The sequence below is a fragment of the Rhea americana genome, unplaced genomic scaffold (assembly GCF_003343005.1).
Source record: "Rhea americana isolate MKP2758 unplaced genomic scaffold, rheAme1 scaffold_80, whole genome shotgun sequence".
In the NCBI taxonomy this organism is placed as follows: Eukaryota; Metazoa; Chordata; class Aves; order Rheiformes; family Rheidae; genus Rhea; species Rhea americana.
The window spans coordinates 236,393-262,986 of NW_028186979.1; the positions used below are offsets into that span (position 1 = coordinate 236,393).

General features: G+C 36.2%; 1 protein-coding gene across 3 annotated transcripts in view; it reads right to left on the reverse strand.

Annotated features, from left to right (window-relative positions):
- MYT1L (myelin transcription factor 1 like) overlaps positions 1 to 26,594 on the reverse strand; it is a 127,130-nt gene that overhangs the window by 61,398 nt on the left and 39,138 nt on the right. For 2 of the 3 annotated variants that reach the window (XM_085322948.1, XM_085322947.1), the window contains exons 5-9: positions 17,128 to 18,105; positions 12,420 to 12,554; positions 9,806 to 9,896; positions 7,432 to 7,539; positions 4,040 to 4,251 (exon numbers count right to left, since the gene is read on the reverse strand). In XM_085322948.1, the coding sequence (XP_085179074.1) occupies positions 4,040 to 4,251; positions 7,432 to 7,539; positions 9,806 to 9,896; positions 12,420 to 12,554; positions 17,128 to 18,105 (1,524 nt within the window). The remainder of the gene's footprint in view (positions 1 to 4,039; positions 4,252 to 7,431; positions 7,540 to 9,805; positions 9,897 to 12,419; positions 12,555 to 17,127; positions 18,106 to 26,594) is intronic. The other variant, XM_085322949.1, reaches the window with a different exon arrangement.

Sequence of the window (26,594 nt, forward strand, 5' to 3'; positions counted from 1 at the left end):
ACTACATACTACATGGGAAATCATATATACGAGCATATATGTTACAAAAAAGGAGTGAAAGAGACAGCAAGCTTAGGACTAACCGTCAGAAATTCATGAAGGCTCTGATATGGACTCTTCTGTGGCCTTGGTCAAACTACATTATCTTTAGCATTAATTTTCCCTATAAATAGAAAGTTGTTCCTAAAATGTAGTTATGTTGTGATTCACTTGCACAGCACTTTGAAGGTGAAAAGTGCAACACACAAGCAATATAGTTATTAGCTTTTAGTTTACCAACAATTTAAGCAAAGCTTACTCAGASAGAATGGCCATGGTCATTTTAACTTGACCATAACTGAACATTTTAAAATGAATCATATAACCTAGACTGCTCATTTCACGTTAGCTTTTCAGGAGAAGTATAGATCACCAATTTACAATAAACTAAATCAAGTCCATCTGTAATAAAGGGAAAGCTGTATTGTTTCAATACCAAGTAAAACACTGGAATTCTGCTATGCTGTCCAGTTCTGTGGCATCAAGTTTTGGAAGCTCTGAGGTCCACCTACACTTTATGACTTAGCACTGAAATTAACTGCAGAGAACAATCTCCCCATTAACTACCATTAATGTYCTGGCCTTCCTGGCCTTCTATCAGACTTGCCTAGGGACTGATTTCAAAGAACCTCAGTCTACTGGCTTCTCTATGCTAATTGGTAGCAGAGGAGYGGCAAAAACCCCAGCAACTTAAAGGATCAAATTAAGATAGTTTGAAAGGAACTAAATTCTACCCAAGCACCCTCATCCCCACCATTGCCTAGACACTGAATTTGTTCATGAAGATTAATTACAGTTCCAACACTTTTTATGACTCACACAATGAGAGGTTCATCTCACCTGACTTCAGATATCTGACCTTTAATCATTACAAGCTTCCTCTACAATCAGTGGAGAAAAACAGGATATTTCAGGGAATGACCAACCTGACTAACTTTAAATATCTTCTTTAGGAAGAGATGAATTGCATCAGAGAAGTATCTATCTTTCTCCTTGATGAAAGCAGTGACTAATTCAGATGTAGGTGTTGACATTGTAACCCGCCCCTGCCATCTTCTCAGTGTTTTGAGGGAAGGAACCAGTACTATGGGTGGGATGACAGGAGCTCCCCATCATCATCTGAACAACTGAAAAGGTTGCTATCTCCTTTGCCTGCTCAGTCTGGCTGTTCTTACCTCTTTGGTTGTAGACCACAATGCCAACCTGTGACCCACTGTGAAAATGGTGTCAAAGGAAAAACAAGCCTCTAAACACAGCCAAGACTGATTCCTCAACAATGTCCTATCCCACAACATAAATCTTCCTGTTGCTGCTTGCTTTCTATTAAAAAAAAAACAAGAAAAGAATCCAAATGATCTATTTATGTTCCTGCCACTCACAATAGTACACTTTCTCTGATGACAGAAATAGAGTACTAGCTTACAATTAATGAAAGATTCAAATATCAAGTTATTTTTCATATCCTTTGACTGTTTGTAAAACTGTTATCATCTTACATAGTTGAAAAAATAAACTGTTGTTTACTTGCAAGCCTCCTTTTATTGTTGTGCAAAATAACCTTTTAGAACTAAATCTCATCTTATATAAATGTATTAACTCTCATACATAATAGGTGCATACACAGTGCCTCYGTGATGGATTTAGTAGCAATAATTAATAATTCACTTTATGAACAAATATGAAATCACCTAGACATGATGCAAAGTTTCTTGAAGAAAGGTGGCTCTTTCAAGTTAAGAGATTTTTATTGAAATCTCTTTTATATTACAACAACGGCTAGCAAAATCCTTGCCCTATTTTAAGTCATTGCCAAAACTTAGACTGATTTCAGCATGTCCAGAATTTCATTCATTGTTATACAAGCTTAGTTGATTCTCCTGAAGAACTTCAAAAACTTTTCACCAATTTAAGACAAACATGACCGGGTAGTTATCAAACATCAAAAATATGGAGATCATTAAGCTTTGATGAAAATTGCTGGTTGAGTAGAACGAAAATCTCCAATGAGGTTCCTTATTGACGGAGAACTGCAGAGTGCCTTTAAATGTTTTGTCCTGTTTTCTGGCCAGACAGCATGTCTGTCTAGCCAAACAGCACACATCATTTGGAATGAGCTACAGCCTGTTCTGCCTCCTGCAGAGCCAGTAGGATGGAACAAATCCATAGGAAATTAGCTTTCATTTGTTGAACAACCTGCTACATCTATAACGGGCCTCAGCTGTTCTGGGTACACAAGAACCACGCATACTTGCTATACAAGCAACAAGTGGCTACATCCTTCTTAGGAATGGCAATATTCTATTACACTGTGGAGTCAGAAGATAAGATTTCATCAATCACATACATCCAGCATCTTTCTCTGGCTCAGATTACTGTGCAGTGAAACAACCTAATCCCATTACCATTTGAAAGTAAAGCTCCTATTTAAATTAAAAGAAAAAGAGTGGACAAAGACGGTTAGCTGAATCAGTCTAATCTTTCCTCATTTAAGGAAAGATAACCATTAACTTCGTGTTTAACATTACCTGCGCTTTCAAATTCTGGTGATTTGGGAAAAAAGTGTAGTTCTAATCTTTTGCTGAGCTAAGATCTTAAAAGAGGTAAAATATATACCATTTGTTCAAACATCAGAAACTTGATCCCTAAATATATACGTCCACAAGTTCCCTAGAAATACTCTGATTCTTTCCTCTCTGCAAGAGCAGACAAAGCATATACCATATACACTGCAGTAAACATCTAATTTACATTATATGACTATAAACTTAACACCTTATCAACTGCAATAAGTTAAATGCAGTTAGTGCATTATCTTTAAAAATGTTCAAGCCTAATCTGACACATGCAAATAAGAGTGTATGAGAGAAGAAAGAYTTCAAGAAAAAAAGGCACTTTTACTCAAAAAAATGTGTACAGTGATTGCCTTTTACAACCCTTATGCTTTCTGTTATGGTGGAAGAACCATATGCCTGTTCATCCTATCAGAAACCAAAATATYCAAATTATCAGAGATATGAAGGCAGAAGCTGAAACAATTTTCCCTTTCTCGACTTACCTACTTTTGAATGGCAGGCAACAGCAAAAATTGTTCTATTAGTACATATTTATTTCTGTTTTCCTAAACAAAAATCTGATACCTGCCTGCAATTTCCTATGGTAGTCAGTGAGTAGTATCAAATATTTAAACTGAAAACCCGTTTTACATTCAAAAAAAAAGAAAAAAATAAAGAAAAAATAAAGGTACAGGTTTATGATGTATATACATATACATATGCATGTTTGTATATATGCATATATGTGTCTATGTTCACATACAATTTGTATTATTCTGATACGTGTTCAATATCTTTCAAGGGTAGAATTCAGATCCTCATTCTTTATCTTGTAGTGCCTTTTTTTCCTCTAATACAAATCCTCTTGCCCAACAGACACCATTCATTGTTTTTTCCTGAACTGAAGCCATTTCCAGTCAAATCCTATGTGAGGTTTTCCAGAGAATTCAACAGGTATATTCATGAGGACGAAATGAGCAGAAATGTCTCATTAAGTAAGTAGCAGTCATATCTGAAGTGCAATGAGATCCATTTTTCTACATCTGTATCCCCACAGAGCCAGTATGTTATCTTTATGAGTTACCTGAACTACTGTACAGAAGCTAGAATCCTAATGTGACCCATGAGGCCAGGTCTTCCAGATAGCAACATAATACACTGCTCCTGCACTACAAGGACTAGCTCTGTTATTTAGCTTTTATTGTGGTTCAGTACATCCCAGGAGTTTAATAGCTGGAGATGTTCTTTTGCAGCGCAACAATCCTGAAGCAAGCACCGTATAAAACAACGCTTTTTAAGGTGGCCTATAAAAATAACTTACACATGACAGCATTCCTCATAATACTATATGAACATGAAAACATGTCTTATTTGTATGATGTTTACATATACAACAACATGATTAACTGCAAACTTGTCTCTCATGTATAAGAGTGTGCACCTCCTACCATCATATCCTTTGGGGGATATATCCCTGGATTGCACCTTGGGAGCTATGGCTCTCTTGCCATAGGCATGGTTGTCATAACTGTTATATTCAAACGTAGTCTTAGAGTATTTCTCTAGTTCCTTGGCCAAGTTGGAGCGGGGTGTGGTGGTGGGGACATTGTTTCTGTAGCCATACTGAGGGATCTCCAATTGCTTAACAAAGCACATGGGCCTAGAAATTAAAGATATGTAAAGTTTGTTAGATGCAGTTCAGTTTACTGTGTCTGTGCATAACTTATAGTTCAGATTAGAAAATTTTACTTATTTCTTGTACTCAAGAGAAAGCAATATATTATTGCATTTGTTTGGTTTGGTTATTTTCAGCAGACAAACAATATATATTTGATTGAACAAAGCCTAGAAAAAAATTAATTCTAATACTGCTAAATGTACCCTGTAGCTGAAAGTATTTTAAAATTCTGTTTTAAAATACTTCAGGGTTTCCCTTCCCCTATATAATTGCATCACATAGCAAACATTTTCTCTTTTGGGAGGTGAATTAGAGAGGAACAATCAGACTGACAGAAAGAGCTTGGACAAGTTCCTTTAAATGTCAAAAAAATAGCACTGAAAGCTTGACTTAAGTATTAGTGTTTCCTTTAAATTTGTTTCAACAGAGTTGCATGCCATTTTCCTGTATGTTTTCCAAAGGAAGTAGACCTGTTTCATCCTTCAGTATACAAATCCATGTTCTTCTTGAGAAATACACAGGAGACTTTCACCCAATCTCTGTTGACTTTGAGCTGCTGCTGAGCAGGTCCTGCTGACCCTTAAGTGCAAGGTTCTGGCAGGAGCTACGATTCTTGATACAGATGCATATCACAAGGAATGGCTTATAAATGAATATAGAATAGAACTGTATCAGCTAGATTTCTCTTTCCTTTCGGATTGGGGAGGAAAGTCAGGGAAAGCCTTGACTGATCTCATTCAGTCCATTAGAGAAACTTGTGAAATTTCAGTGAAAGAATGCTGTAATAAACTCCTCCACTGTCCCACTCTCTTCTGCATGTGGACACTGAAGTCATCAGCTCTCTATACATAAAGAAGGTAAATGAAAGTCAGATCCCGCAAACCTTGAYTATATAAGAAAGTGTTATATGAAGGGGTCATAGGAACAAATGCTGCATAGTGCTGCATGTCTACCTACTGCAATTCACAGCAGGTAAAGATGATGAACAGCACACCTGAGGTGCTTCTACTGGAATCAAAAATTATAGAATCAAGTCTTTTTTTTCTTCTTCTTTTTTTTTTCCTACTGCATTTATTACCAGAGGAAATGGAAGGAACATTCATAGGAACATAAATTCAGTCAAGACTAGAAGAATCATCCTGCTGGCTGAGAAAATGCAATGTGATAAACTGTAAGAAATAGTTTTGAATATTATATATTTCTGAATGAATTCATTTCCATAGAATTTAGACAAGATATTTATGTAAAGATTACCTAAGAAATCACATTAGTTATACTATTCTGTTTGATTTATGTATGCTGAGACTTCCTCCTCAAAAAATACCGTGGACTAATTTATACAATGAGCTGATAAGAAAAATATTGTGATCCGATCTCAAGATAATTTATWTTTAGTTAAAAAAATGAAATTCAAATCCTGCACATTCAATGCAAATTCCAAATTTCTGTCCTATGAACTTGATTTCTTTTTAAGTAAGAAATTCTAAATGCAGGAGGGATGGAAACTGGGATAAAGACAAATATTCAAGATTTACACTTAGAGCACCTATGTCAACCAATCAGTTGCCTGCATGTAAATTTTGTAAAAAAACTGTGAAGTTCCTCATCTTAAATACTTCTGTGACTTGAAAGTAGAAGGGAAACAGGGTCTAAGATGACAGCATTATCTGGGTTGCCTATMAAATCTGAAACACAGGGCAGACTCACAGGCAGAAGTGAAGCTTCCAGTGCAACTATCTAGGAAGTTTACAAGCAACCCAGACACTGATTTTGAGCAGCTGCCTTCTCTGTGTGGCATCCGACTTCACTGATTTCTCTACAGAGAGCATAGGTGAAAGCCACTGCTTTTCTGATTTGCCTTTTTCTATCAGTGAGAAAAGGTGTTATTCCCTCAATGGGTGTTTTTTTGTTAATCAATTTTAAAGCACCTATCTCTAAGAAAATTGTCTGGGATGCTGTATGAAATATAGTACAATTTGAATTATGGGCAGTTAAGATAAGGCCCATCAAAAAACAATCTGAGGAAAGAAAACAAAGTCAACAGACACTACAAAAAATCTTTTGCAGRTGTGAAACAATTCTGTCTTCTTGGCTATATGAACAAACTGGTTTTGAAAAGACCATCAAGATTAGATGAAGTTTTAGGAGAATATTCAAAGAWTGATGCTGGTAATACAATTAAAAAATTTTGTTTTAAATCATCCTATCAGATTTTAAATCTAGAGGATAACTAAATACTAAGAAATCTATGGGATAAGTAGGAAATCCTGGAAACTTAAGCTGTGACAGATCCTCCAAATTCTCTGAGGCAGCAGGGAGGGATGTACCCATCCTAGCCCACAGATACCACAACATCCATGGAGAAATTCTGCAGCTCTTGGGGCATCATCAGCATAAGACTKGTACATTCATGTAGAAGTCTAGTTCCTTTACATGTATCCTTCACACTTCAGCTCCCTAGAAATAATATTTTTTCCACCCACATGTCTCAAAAGTGGARACAATAATGTAAACATGAATTCAGTTTTGGATAAATACAGAATCTTGTATGGATGGAGAAAAGGGGTGTAACTTATGCCAGACTAGTTCCAGGTCCTTCCATATAGAAAATTTAGGACAAATTTTCTCTTTCCATTCTGCCTGGCAGCGAGTAGGGGAACAGAGACAAAGAACTAACCCTGATCTTACTTTGGAATCTAAGGCATATCTGGCATTTTTCGAAGTGTCCTRTCAAAGGTGTACTGCCAGTTTCATAAAGCAAATAGGGCTTCTGGTTTAATTTAAACTGATATTTACTAGTAAAAGCCTGCTGAAAAAACCAAGACTTACCGGTAAATATTAGTTTATTCCCCAAAGATACCAACTTTTTTCACATTGTTCTTAGACTTTGCACTCCAGCAGTCATCTTTACACCAAACAATGCCTAAGACAAAAATGAGCTTTTCAGCTTTACATGTATTTGCCAAAATAATTACCAACCCTCCCCCATGTAAATTGAGTGGGAAATAAACACTGAGAGAATTGGATCCAGAAGCCCTAATTCTAACTGTTCTTTAAAAGAGATATATATGTATATACAATGTATATAAATATAAATTCTCAGATTAGGTGAATGTGTGACGAATTTTGCATAATAATAAGTATTATAGTGATTTCTAATACCTTAAAACCCGATCTGATGCCTGGTTTGATTTTGACACATCACAGTTCTGATGCTTCTCTTGAGCTTTAGCCAGTTTCTCTGCTGCAGCAATAGGACATCCAGAGAGGCTGCAATTACAGAAAGGAAATTTAATTGCCTTGTCCTGCGCAGTTTCACATTATAGCACTGATCCAACTACTTCTYCTCCTCCTTAGCCAGCACCAGGAAGAATCTGAAGGAAAAGAGTTTCCAAAAGCTTCTTGGTCATATATATTTTCTCTAGAATAGACTTCCCTTATTCTACTTTCAAAGTTGCGTAGTAGATCCCTCATCTGCTGTTCTTCCCTGACCCTACATCCATAGATTATCCACGGATGTTAGCCAGTGAACATATCAGTAGAACAGGAGAATATAAACTGGCATCTACTGTGCAACTCTGTTAGCAGACATAGGACCTTTATGTATCCACAAATGTTGCCACTGAAATGGCTGCTAAAGATGATTCAATGACAACACCATATAGGCCAAATCTTGTGCTCCTTCATACCTCACTTTGCTCCATTATTCCAATCTTTTTTTTTCAAGATATACAAATGAGTGCAAAATTTGGCCTTGGGTCTCTAAATCTACATCTCAAGTATGTTATACTTAGCGCAAGTTCATGAATTTCAACCACTAAAGTATGTGCTAAGAGTAGATGGTGTAACATGAAAGAACTTCTGAACTTGAATCATAATTCAATTAAATTTGCAAATGCTGAATATTACTGAAGTGACAATAAGTCTGATTCTTTTGGAAAAGCTTTAGAACAGGAAAATAAATATGCTGGTGCCAGCAGATGGTGCTCTTAGTGAAGCTGTAAAAACCTGTGACCTGCCAATGGAGGGGGTCCCTTCCTTGTCATAGTCTATTGCGTGCTTATGTGACCACAGCTCTCTGTGTTCTCCACAGGGAAAGAAATTAAAATGAAAGGCAAATCAGTGCATTCCCAGATGTTCCCCTCTCTACAGGAAAAAATAAAAATAAAAAAAATAAAAAAGTGAAGCAGAGCCAAATGCCCCAAAAGCTGCAGAAAGAGGTAAGCACTGACTGCAGACTGCCCTCCCTGGGTAGCTACAGAACCACCCCCGGTCCTAGTCCTGCAGCGGGGTGAGGGGGCTCTGTGTGGCTTGGCAGTAATGCCAGGGGCAGCTGCACGCCACTGACACACTCTTCTTCAGACATCTCAAATATGCTATTAGATATTCAACCACAAATGAATGCTGCTTCCAGCAGCAGTAATTCCCATGGAGCCTTCTCAGAGATTTTTGCTGAATCTACTGGCAGCATCACTACACAGGAGAAAGGGGTGCCAGAGCTTATTATAAAGGGATCGATGCCCACAAGAGTGTGCTGGGAGACATGCAGTTAACATGAGGGCTGTAGTAACCCAGAGCTTGGTAAGACTATACATCCAGTACCTGTGTAGTCTCTTAAGCCTTCACGCTACGATTAACAGTAAAATAAGAGCTTGATAATAGGAGCCTTGCATAGCTACTTTTGCCCTCTACTCAGATTTCCTAGATTTTTTTAAAGCAGTAAGACAAGACCTTGTTCTTCTATGGGAAAATCATAACATATTATAACAATATTTCAATAATTTTGTTACTTTTTTGACAGAATTTAATAGGCAATGACATCCCTTCTACAAGAATCTATAAAACTAATCCTAGGAATCTATTGAAAAGTTGCAGTTTTCCTTAAATTCCTCGTTTGACTAGAAAATGGACATTTCTGTTGTCTGTCTGTCTGTTCTGTTTTAATTTAATGAGATATTTTCATAATGTTTCTTAATCAGGCAAAATTCTCATTTAATTTTATCTGAATAAAGACTTCAGAATTAAGTCTGTGAGTAGCAGAAAAGTTAACTCCTGTAATGTCTGTGCACTTAGAATGCTGTTTCTCATCTCTACAAAATCATTTTCATGAATAGAGTGGGTTTTTTTCATGCACTACGAAATAATCTCTGAAGAGGGTGAAGTGTCAGAACAAGAACTCTCTCTAGTCTTGATGATGTTGGTAGATTTTTCCTGTTTCCTGTGACATACCCATAAAGAGTTTGCATAATACAAAAACAAAAGGAAAATCCACCCAAAAAGCTTAAAAGGCTTAAAATGCCTTCTGTGGATCAATTCATCCTTACTGAAGGAAATGTGCATTTGTCCTCCTCATAAAATATACGAAGAAATGTTATTCTTTAAAATTAATGCAGCACACGAAGCACCATCTGTGAATCTTAAAAACAAAACAACAAAACATACACTCACACTCCCCCCCTACCAATGGACTGCTAGAAGGGCTGCAGTTCGGAAGCACTGTTCCCTCTAGGCTGGAGTCCAGCGATGGCATCCTTACCTTCGGTGGGAATTCCTGTTGCTATTTACGTGGCCCCGGCCTGTGCAGCCTGGTGTAGGACACTTAAGAACATTTTCATGCATGGCAAGAACTTGACAAGGAGAGTAAGAGAAAACAGCAGAGTATGAAAACAAGAAAAAAAATCAAGTCCCAGTATATATGAAACCATTTTAAAACAAAGTACAATTCATTAACAACCAGCATTCCTCAAAAAACACGTGACACAGATAGCCAATAAAGCCTGATGAGGGAAGGAAGTATTGTGACCCTATGCTCATTAACACAGGGTAACAGGTACGAAAGTTATGAAGGTTACAAAACCTACAAACAAATGTGTTTCTAGCGTGACAGTGAAGCAGAAGACTTCCAACATCTTCATACAAAAACCCTGAGCAGTGATCAGCTCAAAAGTAAAATGTGAGCTCGCAACAGTCCAACGCAGAACTATGGACTAGAAAAATTCTTTCAGGAAAAGTATGCATTCATAATAGTTTTATACACACAGTATCAAACTTGAAAGGTAAAAGTGAACTCTCAAGTTATACTGACAGAACACTAAATTATTTGAAGTATACCTCAGTACAACCCTTATCAGACTTTAACACTAACTATAAGSCAGCCCAATTGAGCCAGGGCTCAGTTCAGCCCACATCTGTATAGATATACCATTCATATCTATATGATGAGCAAAATCAGTCCTTTTCTTATCTGTACTCTCTACAGATGTGAAAAATGTGATAATTTTTTTAAGAGTAAAAACTAAAAATAAGCACTTAAAAAGTTGAGGGATAGTGGGAAAAAAACTATGTAAGAAAGAAGTGCTACAAGCTTAAGCAAGTAAACTGATTTGCATCAGCTTCCATTGCAAGCTGGATGGAAAATTTACTCCCAAGACCCTCAAAGCAGTTCTTTTATGAATCATAAAGCTCATGCTCTTGGAGGCCAAATTATGGAGAGTTTTTTGGCAATGCTAAATAGAAATTAGACTGAAATAATTTCTTCAGTATGATGCAAGACATATCTGAATCCATKTCTCAGGGCTGGATGGCAGTGCATCACTCTACAGAAAGCGGCCATCCAGCCCTTGCAAAGTTCTGGTTTTCTCACACAAGAACTAGTCTGGAAGCCTGTATTTAGTTCTCACTCAATAAAACKCTAATAAAATCAGCAAATTCCTTGACTGAGTAAAGAACTGAATAAAAGCTGTACAAAGACTTGAGAATTTAACCACAGATACTGATTAGAAGATAACCATCATCATCACCTCATCATCAGGGTACTAAAATGTGTATAGATGCAAAAGCTTTACTCTGAAATTCCTACTATTCAAAGCTGTTCTTGAAACATGCTTCACAAGGCCAACATCACAGGAAAAAAATAAAAAGATGAGCTCACCTTTTTCATTTTAGTAGGTACAAGAGCATGCAAACAGTTTAAAGCTATATTCTTCTTTGATTTACAAAGTCTTCTAAAGAGCTTTTTATTTACCATTTATAAAAATGAGAGAACTTTGAGCAACTGAACAAATATTTGTGGTTCGAAAAATTACTGCATCTTGCAAAGCAGAGAAATGAGTCTATTTGTTCTACTGTATTCAGAGATAAACCAAGATATAACAAACTTTCCTTAAGTACTTCCTTGTTACTTTACTTCTGGAAGAAGCCACTCTACTATGAAAGAGGACACCTCTTACATCTGCCATTCTTGGTGTGCTAATTGACTTCTGCTGTCCTATTCTTCAGAGTCTACCTTTCCTTTGGAAACTGAGGATCATTTCAGCCTTGACTGTCTTTAACTCTTCCTTTATGCAGCTCTAAATCCATTGAAGTTAGGTAAGTGAGGGACAATGTAGATTTAGGCCCATAAGCTTCAATGGAGTAACTCCATTTTTAAACCAGTGAGAAAGAGAACTGGATTTTAGCTAGATGCTTACCTGGTGTAAATTAGCATAGAACAATTAGCTTCCACGGGACTATGCCAATTTCTACCAGCCAAGGAAGTGACTTCCAGAAATGAAGCCTCTTGCTTTCAGATGAACTTCCTTTAGTGTTCACACAGGTGAACTTCCCTTGCAGGGAATCTACTGACATCATAGGAAATTCCACTGATATAAGTGACAGGGGAAGATTGCTCAAAATATTGCTCAACTAAGTAAACAGCCAAATTGCTACTTTTAATAATAGAAATTTGTTTAGTATAAGTTATGTTTAAGACACAACAACAATATCAGAAAGGGAGTGTTAAGTTTTTCAAGTACAATTATTCTTGTACAAAACAACAGGGACAGCTGATGTGACATCAGCATGCAGAAGTAAAAGCAGTGCACATTTTCTGGAAATCTTTTCTTTGTTGATTGAATATATCTCCTTAAAAATAATCTAGCATCCTTAAAATCAAAGAATACAGCTTTAAAAGTTGTTCTTTTTAGTGTAAAAGTTAGTAGAGAATGGAAATGATGGAATAAAGGAAAAACTAGAACACAGAACAGTTGACTAAGTTGAGACATACCGTACTGAAAAATGAAATTAATTTTTTTAAATAAAAGGTTTAAAAAGCATGCTAGAAAAATCTTTGTAGTTTTATCCCCGGTTTTCATGAAACAATGTGGACTTACTTTCTGGAGGGACCCTATCTTTGTGTGGGCATCCTGACAAACTGCGGTGATGGGGGTAAAGCCCCGTTACATGGCCCGTTCCATCACACCCAGGGGTAGGACATTTGCTCTCTTTCTTTTCTGTTCTTGAGGGATCTATAATTTACAACAAATGTGTCAAGTGAATGATGCTTTCCACATCTCTGTAAGAAGGTTCATTTAATGATGTCAATTATTTTTTGGTAAATGTTCTTATGAAAACTAGAAGAAAAAAAAACCCTTCTACTTCTTAACACAATTTTGTCACTTTTATCCTGTTATCTTCTTTTCAGGTTGCAGGCTCCTATGATCACAGTAATAACCATTCATAGTGATTGGAAAATGACCTTTTTATAGCAAAGTCATACCACTGTCAATCAATTTTCTGCTGGCAAGCATCAGCTCAAGTGTGTAAGGTCATTTGGAAAATGTTTAGCTGGAGTTTCCCTTCTTTTCATTCTTATTTGCCTGATGTATTAAAGTCTGCAAATGTGCTGTCACAGAAGTTCGATGTCCTGAGAGTAGCAAACCCAGCTCTTTAGCATAATGATTTAATGAGTCAGCACAAATAAATCCTTTTTTCAAGGCTCTTTGAGCAGATGACTCTTTTCTTTAAATTTCTTAAGAAGAGAAATTATGTATATACTCTTTTTATCTTCAAAAAAATTAATGCGGAGTAAATACTGTAATCAGAATTACTGAAAGTATCACTTGCTGTGTAAATTTGGGGCCATTACAGTCATGCATACATAATACTTGAATATTCACATGCTTAAAAGGTAAATGATCATTTAGAATGTTGAATCTTCTGCGTACAAATCAATGAAAAGTCTAAATAGACTTTTTTTTTCAACAAACTAAAGTTTTCTGCCACGGAAGTAGTGAAACTGCTGGTGAAATTAATCCTAAACTAGAACTTGCTCATATACTTCATCAGTTTGTTTCCTGTAACAGAACATTTGTCAAATAACATCCCTAGACTTAAAGCCCAGCATATGATACAAGTTACATCACATCATCTTAATCACAGTTGTCAGATTTTGGAAACTATTAGCAATTTTTACACTGATATTAAAAGAATAAAATTCAGGATACTCTAACTGCTACCATTTTGGCTCAGAATCAACCAACAACCCTTCCTGATTTTTTTTTCAGTCCAGCTGCCTTTCRATACTCAATCTGAGCTATCATCATTTAAGTAGTTTATGTTGCTTTTTGTCATTGCTTTGCTTCAGGATTTATGCTTTCTTCTTTGGAAAATAAGATTTTTCTATTTGTTTTCCATTAAAATTTTACATTAAATTCCATCCCAACTTCAACAAATGCAACACTCAGTACAACCAGTAGAAATTTCAGTACTTATAGATCTYCACATATAATCTATTTTTTAAGTATATAGAATACAATCCAGAGTTCACATTCAGCTGCAGACTTATTTTTCCTTGATTTCCCTCCACTACYTCTGATATGTTCTTACATTCCAAGTCCTTCCTAAAAACCTTGGTTTCAGAGAAATTCTTTAGCTCATTGTAAATGACTCTCCACGTCTTATTTCCCTTCTTAAATTTTAACACCATATTTAAAACGTGTCTTTTGCAAATGGAATCTGTGAATGTGAAAGTTTTATTTTACTTAGCCTGCATGCTGACTGTAGGATACAGTTCGTTGTTTTATGCTTTTCTACAAGAAATCCATATACAAATTCATCTTCAAAGTGCTATATAGTTATCAGAACACTCCTGAAAATACTGTAATCTTATATCTCAGGAAACTGGAATAAAGAGATTAGAAAGTTAAACCCAAGGCCACAGAAGGAGTAAATGTCAGAGGAGGGATTAGAATTCCTACCAGAGAGGCCTGTGCTGAGACCACTAGAACACCAAGCCCACAGCTACRTACATACAAAACTCTTTTAACAACTCTAATGTCAAGTACTTTGGGATGTGTAAAAGTATAGGATAAGTGAATAAATAATGTAAATGAAATATAGATTATGTAAATATAACAATATTCAAAGACTGCAAAAAAATGTAGATGGTTAACGGACCATAATGGCTTTTTGGAGACTTTAAACGAGAGAAACTTTAGCTACTATATTTTATCATAACTGCGCTRAAGTCAGTAGAGGTATTCTAATTTAGAGCTGCTGAGGATATGGACACTTACATCTTACAGTGTCAAGTAAATCCTCCTTTATATTCAGTTCTGTGCTATAAAATTATAGCATATATCACCTCCATAAGAGCCTTTATGGTCTAATGAGTCAGAAAAGATGCTGTATACTAATCTTAATGTTTTCAAAACTTGTACAAAATTATACTTGCACAATTTCCCATTGCTTTTAATGGAAGACATCCAACTAAAAWTTTCCACAACTTTACAAGAAACACTGGATGCTCATGTAAAATCTTTACTGCTAATGGGGAAAAGTATTGCATAGTTCTAGTTAGTTCTGTAACCTTTCCTCACTCCTTGCCACAATGGGAATATTGCCTATGTGAAGGTTATCAGATGACTCAGAAAGTTTTAAAATTCTTAAATTTCAGAAGAAAGCCTGTTTAGAAGGCTTTAAATGGCATGGGAAAAATGCTTTGTAGTCCCTTAATGGTTATTTCAGCAATCTCTGAGAGCAGAACTCCGGAAGACAGAAGACAGGAGGYAGTTCCCACTGAATACCTGTGCACCCAAAATGTTTCCACTTAACCATATCATGCAACTCTGTGAATATCTTTTTCATGAATATTTGGAAAATTCTRTATGAGCTGAAAAGAAATGATAAAATTGACTGCCTTACTTAAAGCTTCCTCTGTCAATGACGGCAGTAGTGTTACCTACATGTTTTTAAAGTAAGGAAAGAACCTGTTTCTTTCTTCGCTTATTAAAAAAAAAAGAAAGAAAAAGAAAAAAAAAAAAAAGAAAGAAAGACTAGAAGGATCCACTCCACAAGGCTTCTTTGTACAAACTACCACAATCTTTAGGACTGTCCTTTGGATCCCTGGCTGGAGTCTGGACCTATCACCAATTCAGTCTGCAGCTCCTAAGAGGTAGGATGGTTCAAAGCTCTAAAATTTACAGGAATAGGAAGTCCATATTTTTGCCATTGTCAAAATTTAACTAGTTTTTTGGAGACAGCAGTTCTAAATGCATAAATGTTTTCCTAAGCATACATAGACCAGAAAGGCTGGATAGCACCAGAGATATAAAGCTCTTAAAAATTAATATTGGTTTGCCATGTTTTCTGTGTTTTTATTAGAGACGTATTCAAAGGGAAATTATACCTACTATGTATCATATACAAACAACATTTAGCATGACATCCACATGGCTATGCAGTAATACACTAACTAAATTGTCTTCCCCAAATACCCCAAGTTACTACAGCGTTTGTTGGATCATATATTTGTGTTTAAAAGAAACGATGTTTCTCTCAAATACATTGCAGAAGACTGTCTGACATCAGTAATCTCCATACTTGTCTAACAGATTGGCCATTACTTTTCTTTAAGCCTTGTGAAAAAAGATCAAAACCTTTCTTGGATCAAGATGCTGTTGATTGCCTGAATGTCACAGGCAGATGTTAGGGTATCACTCTTTCTAAACAGGAATTCATAAAAAAGGAGAAAAATGCCCACCATCTCACTTATGGAAATGAAACCAAATATTGTTATAATAAAGACAAGAAAGATCCAGGCCCTGCTTAGCATCTCCCAAGAAATACCAYGTCCTCAGCTTCCACTAAAGTCAATGGGAATTAAGGGTGTTCAATGAATCTCAGGAGGTATTGAACACTTAATACAGCATGGCCCTACACGTATAGATGCAGACACATTGAAGAGGGGTGTGGTAACATCAACACACCATCATCAGGATAATCCCGTAAATTAAAACGCATGCTAAAGGTAATCTTTAGTCTGTTCTTTTTTTTCCTTTTTTTTTTTTTTGGTCTTTTATATTGAATTATGGTCAAGGCAGCACCTTAACTATTTCCACAATGGAATGAAACCAGTGAAGTGGAATGCACATAAGAAAGAAATTGCTATTGATCTCAGCCCAGGCCACACCATGCCTTGCATAGCAAATGGTTTCCATTACCTTACTATCTTAAGATAATTAATGTGCAGTCACTGCCCCTATTTTATGTTATCGGTCATTCTGATACTGTTCAATTTCTATCAGGCAATTCTACATTTTAGATGGGAGAGGCTTCATCAATAACTGTCATATGATGATAATTTTATAAATCACGATGCCACCTACCCAATCCAATCTGTAAAATATTCACTTCATAGCTGATTGACTAACTGCTACATAAAACCCCTCTATCCAGTATAGTTTACAACATAAGTTTCCATTGTTTTTTAATTATAATTACTGTAAAAATATTAAAAATTTGAGAAAAATCTTTGCCTCTTTCAACATGATCTCTTACTTGTTTTGTTTCCCCGAAAAGTTATTTTTTTAATTTAGCCAAATGATATTCACTGAAACACTGTACGTATTTCTAACACCGTAGAATGAATTATTTTATTTTAAAGTCACAGCATGATGCTATTTTACAATCATGCCATACTACTACAATTCAAATAAAGTTCCCATTTTGTGGAATTAATCACTTCAGAATTCTATGCAAATGTTGACATGTTAGCTCACACTTTCTCATGACATAACATACGGTATATAGAAATATTACCTTTACCATAATATGGCTTTTTGACATGGCCGTCACTGGGTTTAGGCTTCCTGTCATCCCCAGAAAGTTGTCTTGGAGATTGTTCCTCAAATGATCTCATATTATCCCTCCTTCCAGCTTCCACTGCCATTTTTTCTCTCATGGCTTTTGCTCTCTCAGTTTCCAAAGCAATTGCTTTCTCAAGCAGGGTTAAGTTACCTTTTGTCATATCAAACACTTCTTCAGACCTATCTGAAGTAATAGAGGTGGTATCATCGTCTCTTTCATGACAACCATCCTCCTTTGCACAGCTAGAAAAAGTTCTAGATCTGGGGCTCAACTGTTCTTCAAGTCTCATTAGGTTCATCATATCAGAGTAATTCCGGTCTGGTGTTCTTCCTTGGAAGTCATCTTCTTGCCTGACATGCTGACGAGTGTTCATGTTTTGCTGTTGATTTCTTTCCTGTGGGTTTGTCTCACTGAGTTTCCTAGCCAGATCAAAACACTGGTTCCTTAAGCACTCCAAACTGCTGAGACACACCTCTTCATCACTTTCCTCCACCATTTTTTCTGTAAGTCCATTGTTCACAGGTTTCCCTAGCATTACAAAGTTCATATTCCTATTATCTTGCTGTGAAGTATTGTCTGCATAATTTCTGTCATTAATATTTTCTGAAAGCACTACACCATGTCCTTGTGCTAGTAATTTAAGGGAGTCCACTGTTTCCCTAACAACATCACTGTCTAAATCTAAACTTAGCTCACTTTTCCGACCAATGTTTTCATTTTTGTCACTATCATCTTCCAGACTATTAGATGTATTGCTGTTCATTTCTGATTCTGTCCTGGCTCTGTATGCTGCATCCTCTGCAATTTTGCCAAGATTCAACAATGACTTGGCCACCAGTTCATCGTAATTATCATACTCATCATTATTGTTATCGTCTTTTTCTGTGTCTTGCATTATTCGAGTATTGTGACAATTCATTTGATGGTCTTCTGCATAAAAAACAGAAACAAAGAAAGAAACAAAGAAAGAAAGAAAAAGGAAAAGAAAAGAAAAAGAAGTGGCTACAGTTGGAACTGTTGTTGCAATCGCACGGACAGAAAACAAACTGCATGTCAAATATTGTTAATCATACAGCAATTCTATAACRCTAAGGCCCATGTGCAGTTAAGTTTAAACTGCTCTTATTAAGTGAATTTCTCTATAGTCGATAATGCTATTTTTGTTTATTTGCTAGTCACATGAATTTCTTTCACAGTATCGATAGGAAAAAAGACAATCAAAATGCTAATCACTATTATTGCTGAAAATATTATACTTTTTAAGCATAATATTTAAAACATTAAGTACTTAAGTTTCTCCTTTCACTTCTTTATTTACAGTTCTATGGGGTATATTAGATATCATGTTGTTAATATGACATAATTGTCTAAGTTTCAAACTTTTCTTACTCCTTTATTTCTAAATATGGCAGACGGCAAAGGAGTGAGCACTACTGGATTTATTCTCTTACTGATGAATGTATATTCATCAAAAGAGAAAGAATACGCACCAAACAGGAAATCACCACTTTTTTAAACACTTTATAGACCAATAACACTAGATAAACAATAACTATATGCAAAGATCAAAATGGCATTTCAGTTAGTGGAACCACCAGTAAAAATCAAAATGTATCGGCTTAACTATGCAAACTGTGGAAAAATAAGAATTTTAAAAGAATTGTTAAATGAAAGGAAGATGGAAGCAATTATATGCACAATATAATTGTAAGTAAATATGATTGTCTAATTCATCTAATTATATATACACAATAGGGCTGATAATTACTATCCTGTATAGTATAACATAATGGTACAGAGTTACCATGTTTTTAATAGTTTTGCTTTAGTAACTGTTGAATAAGAGAGGGACAACTTAACAAAACAGAGCCAATGTGAGGCCCTGAGGGCGAGGTTCATCTCACCTAATTTTAGACATGAGCAAGGCAGGCATCTGTATCTGAGTAAGCTATTTAATGTTCCCATTCTAGTCAGTGAGAGAAACAGTGGCGTTAAGGGCACAATGCACCTGGTCYGCTTAAGATACCTTCTTCAGGATGAAATTATTCACCCACTAGAAGTGCCTGTTTCTCTTCACTGACAACAAAGGGACTCCAGGAGAATCAGCTCAGAGTAGATGCTCATCTTAAAGATATCCACATTTGGTCAGATGAATATCATMCAGAGAGTGTTTTCTGGTATCTTATGTTCATTCAGAAGTTATACCTTTCTTAGGCCCACTCTTAAAATAAATATACATTCATCATTATTTACTAATGAACGTCTCATAAAATAAATTTTGATAAGCAGCTAATCAAACAATATTTGAATGTGTTCCATCATAACTTGAAAAAAAAAAGTTCCTAAAGCTGTCATTAGATTGACATGCTAGGCCAGTTTTTCAGCTGGTGTAAATTGAAAGAAATCGGCAGAGCTAGGACAATTAACACCTGCTCAAGAGCTAGCCCATCAACTTGAGATGTCATCTTTTCAGCTTTGATGTATCTGCAACACTAGTACACCTAAATACATAGCATTTTCTAAGGTGTGACTTTGATGTTTCGGGTTAAAGAAAGTAAAGCAGGAAATTTCAGGTAGTAGGTGGCTCATACACTAACATTTTGATGACAAGAAAGCATTTGTGGTAAAAATAATTTTTTAGGTCAGTGGACAAGTTAATAAATCAGAGTTTTAAATACAAAGCTCAACAGCACAATAACTGATATTTCCGCCAAAAGATAGTGTTCTTCCTACACAGTGGTTAGGGATCCTGGGATGATAGTAGGCTGTAGTTAAGCAGCAGACCTGATAGATAACGAGGCTATGTCTAGGAAAGAAAATACTCTAAGGGTAAAATATTGTGTAATATACATTATCTACTTGTATACAGTGGGAAGATAATTAACAGGGAAGGATGTATGTTATTTTTAAGTGACAAGACATTCAAAGTCCATGGTGGGTTACCTATTTATCAATAAAGATGGTTTTATTTTAGTTGCCTGTTGTTCTCAAGATAATCATAATTCATATTTATGCTTCAGTCCTTCAAAAATTAAGTATATCAGCATATCAGCTTTTCCGTGGAGGAGTAAGGAATGTCACTTAAGCTTCCTATTTGAAAAATTTCCATCTTGAATGTCTGTATAGAARTAAGTAGTTAAGGATTATTGGATAATTAGTTTGTACTATTGGAATAGCAAAGGTTTTAATACATTAATGATCATTTTCTAAAGTGAAATGTACAAACAAATCCCATATTAACTTAAATATTAAATCTAAAACCTGTTACCAAGAAGATATTATTCACTAGAAACTGCTGTTTTTATGGGGCACTTCTTGTAACTTTGTCTGATGGGCAGTCAAATGTAAAGAAGGAACATTAAAGTAGTTAAAAAAGCAGTGCCTTCAGCAGTGAAGCCAGTGCCTTCAAATTTAGGATGAGACATCTAGAAACACTGGCGAAGTCAGTTCAAATCTGAGTTTAGCAGGATMCTGAATACTCTAGGCAAACTTTTGGAATGTGAACAATTTGGGGTGTTGTTTTCTAAATAAGGGGTTTTGTGCTTGTTTTCACATGAATGAGAGTCCTGTAAATGATCACCAATGGGAGGAATGTGTTATGTTTTGCCTCCACAACAGTGAAAAGTCAAAATATGAATCACGTACTGTATGAATGAAGACATGTAAATTCCTTTTGAGTAGGTGAATCAGGGTGAAAGCTGTAACATTTTTTATTCTGTTTGTTTGGTTATATCCTTTTCAACTGTCCTGCCCATTCAGTCCTAAAGAGAAGAACAAAAGAGGGTGGTGGAGGAGAAGAAAATGTGGAGCATGAATCTTGAATGAGAGAGGCAGGAAAACAAAATATTTAATCAAGCTGCATTCCTCCTCATTCAATTTTTGGCCATTTCTTACATCCTTTATTTCGCATTTCTCTAACAGCTCACTATTTTTCTCACGTTCTCCATGCAGCACTTAATCTGGAGGAAAAGGATATTTATGTGTACTATTTCACCTGCTCAGTAGCACTGTTTGGCAGGTGCTGAGCTCTGGCCTGCTCTAATGAAGCATCTGTACCACTTATTTACTAATCTAAAGGTTTAAGCACTAAATTAGTTTGTGTATTAGGTAAAGGTAGTTCTGGAAATTATGTTATCCTAGCAGCTATGTATGAACCTATGTGCCTTTTCTTTGATTCAACCCTGTAAAATCTAATCTTGATTTCATTTCATGTTTCTATGTTACCTAAGATTTAATCTTTAACTGGGTACCTACCTTACACTGTACTGTTTAGTGGCTATTTGTTAAATGACTGCAAAGCATATAGGAGTGAAACACCCCTTCTATCCCTTCCTAATTTTGTAATCTTTGATCCAAATTTCATTTTTTTTAATTGAGAGAAGCAGCTAWTTTTTTTCTCAAAAACAACCTGGCAAATTTAGGTGAAGAGTAGACAAAGTTATTATATGCCCTACTTCAGTAAGTTTAGGGTTGCATGGACAAGAAATATGCAACACAGGTTAAAAAGAATATCAGGGTTTTTTTTATCCCTCATTTCAGCAAAAGTATGACTGTTTGGGTATTTTTGATTGCAAAGTTTGTTCTTTGTAGCTCCCAGGACATGATAGGTAGGGAAATTATTGTGAAGGGTATGTGGGATAGCTCTAAATAGCTGGAAGCCTTCAGCCATCTGAATGTAAGTGCACTCTTGTGTTGCACTATAAAGTGAATAGCTTGGTTTCTGATTCCACTTTTCATCCAAGGATCTCAAAGCACTTTACAAATGTTATTTAAGAAAGCCTCACAACACCCCTGTGAGGTAGGTATCTTAATTCCATTTTACAGATGGGAGATTGAGACACAGAGAAGTTGAGTGACTCCTTCCAAGTCATACAAGGAGTCCCTGGAGAATAAGGACCTTTACGTGGTTAATTGCTTGCTCCCTTTGTTCCTATCACATACATATTAAAACATATTTTGGCAAAATATACAGCTCTTTATATTGTTCGTGTAAGGACTCATGCAAAACAGCACCTTCTTTTTGAAAAGGAAAATATAAAGCATTTRGTTTGAGAGATTCTGCAGAGAGAGGCAATGATACTTCAGTAATATAGCAGCTACATTCCTAATAAAGGCCAAAGAGTTCAGAAACAAGTGTTTCTAAATCTGTGGTCTGCGTATCAAATTACTCACTTTCTCCCAAGCACGGAAAACCACGATGGCTATCATTCTGAACCTAGGTCAGACAGGTGGTCATACAGGCTTTCTGCCCRGATGGACTGTTTCATTATCCAGGCAGCATCGCCTGCTTTAGAACACTTCACCGCTTCTGCTACTGCCACTTGTCAGTTCCTAAGTGCTCAGCATATGATACCACTGTATTACCATTTTTCTCCTTCTAAGCTGTGAAGTGAGATCTGTACRTATATCTCCACATTACACAAGTATTTTAGGAATCTAGGATAGTTGRTCTATGAGAAATATGTAGCAAGACAGTGTTGGCACAAATGCATCCCAATTTTTCAACAACATATTTTGGGGGTTTGTTTGTACATTGCCTTCTCCTCTCGAAAAATTCTCTGAGCAACGAAACCAAAGAGTTGGAAAACTTAGTGTGCTTCCAGCAACTTTTAAAATGAGTTTGGTTTCTTCACCACTTCACACTGAAGAAATAAAGCCCTCTCCAAGGGCCTAAGCAAAGTCTAAAATTTTAAACTGAACACTCCTATTGACAAGGACATCCCTGAACATCCTTGAATAGGCTGAATACTGAAGCTGACCAGGTGCAATTCTTTGCCTCTGCAAAAGTTCCTGAAGTTCTTTTACAGTGAAGATACTTTAGGTAAAGACCAAAGCAATTTATTTTTACAGTAGCTAGTATCTTATACAGACCTTACATTACTTAATGAAAGAACTGTTCACTTATTTATTTAATGCACTTTAATTTTTCCATTAGATCTATTTTTTTCACTCCTCCCCCTCAGCTCACTGCACATACTTATAATAGTTATAATACTGGGCTTTGCTGTTTAGGCTCTCCTACAATAATTCTACTATTCAAAAAAATAACCAATGCTCAAAGCAAAGTAAATGAAGAGTGGAAGTCATTAAGCATGGCAAGGAAGGTCTGAGCTAAAGAACACAGCACATCACTGTAGGATTCAGTATTGTAAAATAGGAGTGAGGACAACAGAGTAAGCCTGAACAGACTTTCAAACAGTGTACATAACTTGCTGAATTACTGTATCTCTTCTTTTCTTTTTTTTTTCTTTCTGTCACACTTTGATCTTTCCATTTCCTCTTTTTAACTGATTTGGCTCACCAGAAAAATAAGTACAGTATTTTTTTCCCCTAAGGACTAAAAGAGGTCCTGGTCTTCACAGATGTGAATTTATTTCCTTTTGTGAAGTGGTTAATTATATATAAAAACTCTCCTTGTTTCTCCTATTTTCCCTCTTAAAATACATTTGAAATTGTAAAAATGAATTTTCATGAATAATTTTTGACATTTATGAAGATTTAGATTTTTGTACTAATCAGATTTTGTACAGACCTCATCTAAATGAGTCTGTATAAGCAAATTTGTATACAATCAGTCCCCTTAAGTATTCTTTTTCTTTACTTATGAGATCCTTGTGTTCTGTTATTGTGCCTTGCCTATGTCAGACCTGCATGAATAGCATTCTACAAATATTCTTATAAACTACTGGCAGAATATAGAAGTTCTTACCTTAGTTATTCTCACTAATACCACAGAATCCTGCACAAATTTAGATAAAGAGAGACAAAGAGCATCAGATAATCCAGAAGATGATTCCAGTTGCAACATCTTTAAATATGAGGTCATTTGTTCAACATCCATGTTTTCCTATCTTCAGTTCCTATGAGCTACCTAACAGTCTCTGCACATTTTGGAAAAGGATCATGAAGATATCTGATACAGCTACTCTGATAAGACTATGGTTGTGATTTTTTTGTTTCTAGTGACAGACATTGCAACAGCTTCTTAAAATTGATTAGATTCTGACTTAAACTGGTGTGCCCAGCTTATTTATGATTTCTGATTTTCACCACAAGATGCTGCTTGTCTTTCTTTGATCTTTGAGCATCTCACATTTCTGCATGCCACCTTACACTGTATTTGTGTCAGAGAATCACAGAATAGCTGAAGTTGGAAGTAACTTCTGGAGGTCATTTGGTCCAACCATCTGCCCCAAATAGYACCAACTTAGAGCAGGTTGCTCAGGATCCTGTCCATCCAGTTTTGACTATCTTCTAGGAGATACCACAGCATCTCTGGACAACCTGTTCCAGTGTTTGACTATGCTCATGATGAAAAATTCTTTCTTAATTTCTAATCAGAATTTCTTTTGTTACAACATATGCCTGTTGCCTCTCATCCTATTGCTGCACTGCTCCATTTCTCTTTACCCTCCCCTTAGGTAGTTGAAGACAGCAGTAAGATGTCTCCTTAGCTTCCTCTTCCTCAGACAGAATAAACCTATTTCTCTCAGCTTCTCTTTGTACATCATGTGTTCTGGCACATTTTCCATTTTGGTGGCTAAACACTGGACTCCACTATTTCAAGTCTTTCTTGTACAAGTGAGCCCAAAACTAACCAGAATGATCCAGATCCAATGTCATAAGTGCTGAATAAAGGCGAATAACCACTATTCTCAGCCTTCTGTTTACACTCTCTAGCCCTTTCATTCTGACAACCAAACATTATTTTCAAAAAGTTAAAGTCAATGAATATGCTAGGGAAAGGGCATTTTTTGCACATCAGCAAAGAATACTTTTCAATTATCTACTGAGATTCCTCTAAGTWGCTACGGATAGGTTGAGTATGAAGATTCAGCAATATTTGGTATGAAGGCATACCAAAGTTCTTGGGAAAGAACTTGCTGAGAGTATCTGTGACTAGAAATGGATATGCTAGGTTTGCAAGGGCAGTACAATTAAGCCAGTCAGTGTTTCTTAGAATCGCAATCAAGTCCAAGCAGCCCTCAACTGTTTTAACCTGGTTTCTGGCTGGGCAGATAATGGAGATGGCTTTAGCTGATACTCATTTGATCCTAGTTTTGCTCCCCAGGAAGTCTATATGAGGGAGGGAAGGTATTCTTTCTCAGATATAGGCACAGAATGACTCAATGGAGTATCTAGCAGTTTCTTGTTTTCTCTTAGCTTTTCAAATCTCAGCAGGGCAGCAGGCAATGAGGCAGCCATAGCTACTCACCAAATACTGTGATACAGCAGGGACACAGCAGGGGAGCACAAGACCAGCTGCACCAAAAGGAGGACACCTACTCAGACAATTCTTGATGCAGAATTTCTCATGGGGCTACTCCGAAGGTTGCTTAGGAGACCATGACCCCTACCTAAACCTCTCTCTATGATCGTTGCCTTGCAAAGGATGCAAACTGGAAAAAAATCAGTTCATAAACTAACATTTTCACATTCTACTCTCCAAGAAAGACTAATTGGAAACTGTTACTGTAGAGATATGTAATCACTTTTCACTGATTTTGATTCAGTTTTGATTTCTGACTCAATGCAGACATCCATATTTCTGACTCAACTGCATGCATTCACGTCTCCATATAAAGTAGTCGTATAGACTCCATTTATAGGTAATGGACAAAAACATGCATCCTGGAATGTGATTTATACAATCCTAAGGTAGTCATSTGAAATAGACTGGATGAATTGCTTCCCAGAAGTGGCTATTTCTCTTGATTGGCCATAAATGARGTTGAGGGTAATGAAGGAGCTCCTTGGTAACGAGCTTACATGAAGACATCTACACAACAGATGCCTTAAATTGGATGGGATGAATCCTATCCCAGTTGTTTTTACTCTGAACTTTCAAATTGCCCTTTGCTGAACATCAACAATATCTTTGACATAGAAGGAACTGCAGGGAGGAAGGAGCTACCTGAAAGGAACTATCTTTGGGTTGTGGACAGAGACAAAATTATATAGGCAAAAGTTGGTGCCGATAGGACACGATGGATACTTTGGGTAGGATGGATGATTTGTGCCTATATGAGTGAAATGGAGGTAGTTATATCTTATTACATTCATCTGACCTCTATTATAAATGTAATTACTTATTTTGAGTTGTATTTGATTTTCAAAGGAAGCCTCTTTGTGCTATGATAATAATCTGACCTGTCTGCCAGAGCAGACAGACACATATTAATATCATTCCAAAGGATGAGAGAACTCTTAAATATAATATTCCTGAAATTTCTTCCTCTATCTCCTCACTGATTTCAGTGGCAATGGATCTGGAAAGACAAAGATTTCTATGTGCGTCAGTGACAGACTTTACTTCACTGGAAACATTTCCTGAGAGATAGGCTACGGTTTTTATTAGGGGGTTGTTCTTTTTCCTTATCCCATGATCCAACTTCTACATTTCCATCATTTCCCAGGGT